Genomic DNA, 4,202 nt, shown 5'->3' on the forward strand with positions numbered 1-4,202 from the left:
AAAGGGGGATTTTGTCATTATTTCCGGTCTAGTGCAGACAAATAGTGTACTTTAACCCTTTCACCACCACAACTACGTCACGCACACTCTTGGAGTAGGGTGCGTTCGTGACAAATTGGTGGCATAGCGGTGGGATAACTAAAAGATTTTTCATCTTTTTATACCAGATTTTAGTGTTGCTGGATTTGTTGGTTAATCCAGGCACTAAAAGAAATTGTGTCTCAATTTCCAAAGGCTGAACTCAGTGCATATATAATATATTTACACCTCAACAGTCCCCCCCCCCCCTTCTCTGTTTTTTCTTTGCTATCTTTTATTTACCAAATGGAGTACCAGGCGCAGTCCAAGGCAGTGCTAGACCAGCTTTGCCGGGAGAGATCTATCCCCTGTCGGGGAAAAACAAAAGAGGAACTATTACAAGCACTGGTGGACTATGATATGCAACAAGCGGTGCAAAATGATGCCTCAAACACTGCAGAGGAGATACCTGCAGCTTTTGTCAATGATGTACCGAGATCTGGAGATCCTTTGGATTTGTACTTGCAAACTGTGTTGAAATATGTGGACTCAGCAGATACAAACCAAAAACTGCAGCTTATCCTTAAATATCAGGAGGGTGAGAGAGAGCGCCAAGCTGAGAGAGAGCGCCAAGCTGAGAGGGAGAGAGAGGCTGCAGAGCGGCAAGCTGAGAGGGAGAGAGAGGCTGCAGAGCGGCAAGCTGAGAGGGAGAGAGAGGCTGCAGAGCGGCAAGCTGAGAGAGAGGCCGCGGAGCGCCAAGCTGCCAGAGAGCATGAGATAAAAATGGCTGAGTTGGAGAGGTTGACTGCCTCCCCTATAAGTATTAATTCCAGAGACTCTTCTGCACCCAAACCACGTGCAGAGAACTTTCCAACTTTGGACAAAGATGATGATTTGGATGTTTTCCTGCGCAGTTTTGAAAAGGTTTGCAGGCAGTACCAGCTACCAAAGGACCAGTGGGCAAAATACCTCACCCCTGGTCTCAGAGGTCCTGCACTGGAAGCATTTGCTACGCTTCCAGCAGAATTTGACCAGGACTATGATGTGATTAAGGCTGCCTTGCAAAAACGGTACAACCTTACTCCTGAGGTGTACCGAAAGAAATTCAGGACTTTGCAAAAGCATCCCACAGAAAGTTATGCAGCAGTGGTGGGGCACCTGGCGACAGCATTCCGACAGTGGACTACAGGGCTGGAGATTACCACTTTGGAAAGTTTGCAAGACTTGTTAATAAAAGAACAGTTTTTGCAGCTCTGCCCAGCCGATGTACAGGAATGGTTGCTGGACCGGAACCCCAAAACGGCATTGGAGGCGGGTGAGCTGGCAGATTTCCACACTGCCAATCGAGCAACAGTGGACCGGAGCAGAGGTTTTGCCAAGGGAACATCCAGCTGGAGGACCACACCACCACGACTCCCCATCACCAGGCCTAGCGGGCCATCCTTTGTTTCAGCTCCTACCTCAGGGAGAGGGGGAGCTAGTGCCATGGCTACGCAAGGAGATAGTCGCAGATGTTTTATTTGCAACCAAGTGGGGCACATTAGTGTTGCTTGCCCTGGGAAACGGCAGCCAGCATTATCAGCTGGGGAGGGACGCTCCTCGGAACCAACGTCCTCTGTGTTGTTTGTAACCAGATCAGAGGGCAGCAACAATGTGAATCTGCAACCTGTGACAGTCGGAGGAGAGGTAACTGTGGGACTCAGGGACACTGGGGCAGATGTGACTCTTGTGCGTCCAGAGCTAGTGCGCTCTGAGGACTTAATTCCTGGCAAGACTCTAGCAGTTAAAGGGATTGGGGGGATACGGCTTGTAGTGCCAATGGCACGAGTTTATTTGGATTGGGGAGCGGGGAAGGGTTTCAGAAATGTGGGGGTAGATGAGAATATCCCTGCAAATGTATTACTTGGTACTGACTTAGGTAGATTGTTATCCCAGTATGTGCCTGAAGGTAATGTGTGTTTTAAACCCAAGCCTCATAGGGGCCCTACTGTGCAGAGGGCAATATGTAAAAGTGTACGTAGACTACCTTGCTGGGAGGGAGGGCAGAATGAGCATGTGTGCCAGGCTGTGCCAGAACCAGAGGTGTCTGTGGTAACAGGTGAAAGTTTGCCAGGGCAACTTTACTGGGAGGGAGGGCAGAATGTGTGTCAATCTGTGCCAGAACCAGGGCTGTCCGTGGAAACATGTGAAAAGGTATGCAGACAATTGTGCTGGGAGGGAGGGCAGAATGAGCATGTGTGCCAGGCTGTGCCAGAACCAGAGGTGTCTGTGGTAACAGGTGAAAGTTTGCCAGGGCAACTTTACTGGGAGGGAGGGCAGAATGTGTGTCAATCTGTGCCAGAACCAGGGCTGTCCGTGGAAACATGTGAAAAGGTATGCAGACAATTGTGCTGGGAGGGAGGGCAGATTGAGCATGTGTGCCAGGCTGTGCCAGAATCAGAGGTGTCTGTGGTACCAGGGGAAAGTTTGCCAGGGCAACTTCTCTGGGAGGGAGGTCAGAAGGTGTGTCAATCTGTGCCAGAACCAGGGGTGTCCGTGGAAACTTGTGAAAATGTATGCAGACAATTGTGCTGGGAGGGAGGGCAGAATGAGCATGTGTGCCAGGCTGTGCCAGAACCAGAGGTGTCTGTGGTAACAGGGGAAAGTTTGCCAGGGCAACTTTACTGGGAGGGAGGGCAGAATGTGTGTCAATCTGTGCCAGAACCAGGGGTGTCCATGGAAACATGTGAAGGTGTATGCCGGCAATTGTGCTGGGTGCGAGGGCAGAATGAGCATGCATGCCAGTCCGGGGCAGAAATAAGAGTGCCTGCAATACCATGTGTGAGTGGGCAAAAACAACTGCAAGGGGAGGCAGGGCTGGATGAGCGTGTGTGCCTATCTGTGTCAGAGCCAGGGTTGTTTGAGATGCCATGTGAAAACATAAGTGGATCAAACCACTGGGAGTCAGGGCAGGATGAGTTGATATGTTCCCCTGTATCTCAGTCAGGAGTATGTCAGGTGCCAGAACAAGGAGAAAGTGAGGGGCTATGTGAGATTGTGGGAGGATGGCCTGGCTGGGAGAGGAAATTATGTGAGTGTGTACCACATTATGTGCCTGACCAAGGGGTGTCAAAGGTGTCATGTGACAATGTGCAGGAAGAGAATTCTAGAGACAGAGGGCTGAATGAATATGTGTGCCAATATGTGCCTGAAGCAAATGTATCAGATGGGCTGTGTGAAAGTATGGAGGGAACCAGGAACCTTGTCAGCTTATCACAATCACATCTCACACATACACCCAAGCCAGCTCAGGAGAAGGAATCTGTCTCTAAGCAACTTTTTGATTCTGAACCAAAGGTTCAGAGTCAAAAAGGGCAACAAGCCCTGCAGGCAGACCACAAACTAAAAAAGATAAGGAGTGTGGATACATTGCAGGTACCCTGGGAGTGTCCTCTGTCTCATCTTTTGTGTGCTTATAGGGGAGTACTGCAGAAATTGGTTGGTTTCTTCCCCTTAGAGCTACTACATGGGCGCAGTGGGTGCGGCCCAAGAGATGTGACCAGAGCGCAGTGTGAGAAGGAAACAGGCAAATCAGGCATGCGTGTTGTGGATATGGCTGTTCTATGCCTTAAGGACAAAGGGCAAGCCTTTTTGGGGGAGGTGTGCGAACACATGAGGGCTACCCCATTCATGGAGAACCAGAGTTATGAAAAAGATGAGTGTATGAGGTGGAGGCAAAAAGGAACAAGTGTTGATACGCAAGGTAGAGGCATGTGAGCCTTCTCCCATTGCGTCTCTTATTTGGGGGAGGTGTCACGGCAAGGGTGCATAACTTTGTATTACATTATGAAATATTATCCTTTAATGCCATTTGTGTAGTAAATGGCACAAAAGGATGCTATTGCTGAGGTCAACAGGGGTTACATATTTTGAAGCTGGGACCCCCACAGAGGTTGGATGACAGAAGGGGAAGTGTGGATGGCATAGCAAGGTTGAAAGGGTTTTACTAATATGGATGTGAAGTAATCAAGGCTCTGCAAGGTGTGAGGTTCTACACTTGGGAAAAGTCTGAATGTCTCTACATCCATTTGGCCTGTACCATTAAGTGCTGAGTAAAACTCTTTGAAATGTAAATACCATTTTAGCTTTGCTCCAGTATCATATCCAAAGGAAGGACAAAAACATTCATCTTTACCCCACAGAAT

General features: G+C 49.1%; 1 protein-coding gene across 1 annotated transcript; it reads left to right on the plus strand.

Moving 5' to 3' along the window:
• Positions 1–324: 324 nt before the first annotated feature.
• Positions 325–3,774, plus strand: LOC134609395 (uncharacterized). The gene is made up of 3 exons (XM_063453072.1): positions 325–616; positions 719–1,966; positions 3,122–3,774. Exons 1-3 carry the CDS (start codon positions 325–327, stop codon positions 3,772–3,774), a joined length of 2,193 nt encoding a protein of 730 aa, XP_063309142.1.
• The last annotated feature ends 428 nt before the right edge of the window (positions 3,775–4,202 follow it).

This window comes from Pelobates fuscus, chromosome 4 (assembly GCF_036172605.1).
Source record: "Pelobates fuscus isolate aPelFus1 chromosome 4, aPelFus1.pri, whole genome shotgun sequence".
Classification (NCBI taxonomy): Eukaryota; Metazoa; Chordata; class Amphibia; order Anura; family Pelobatidae; genus Pelobates; species Pelobates fuscus.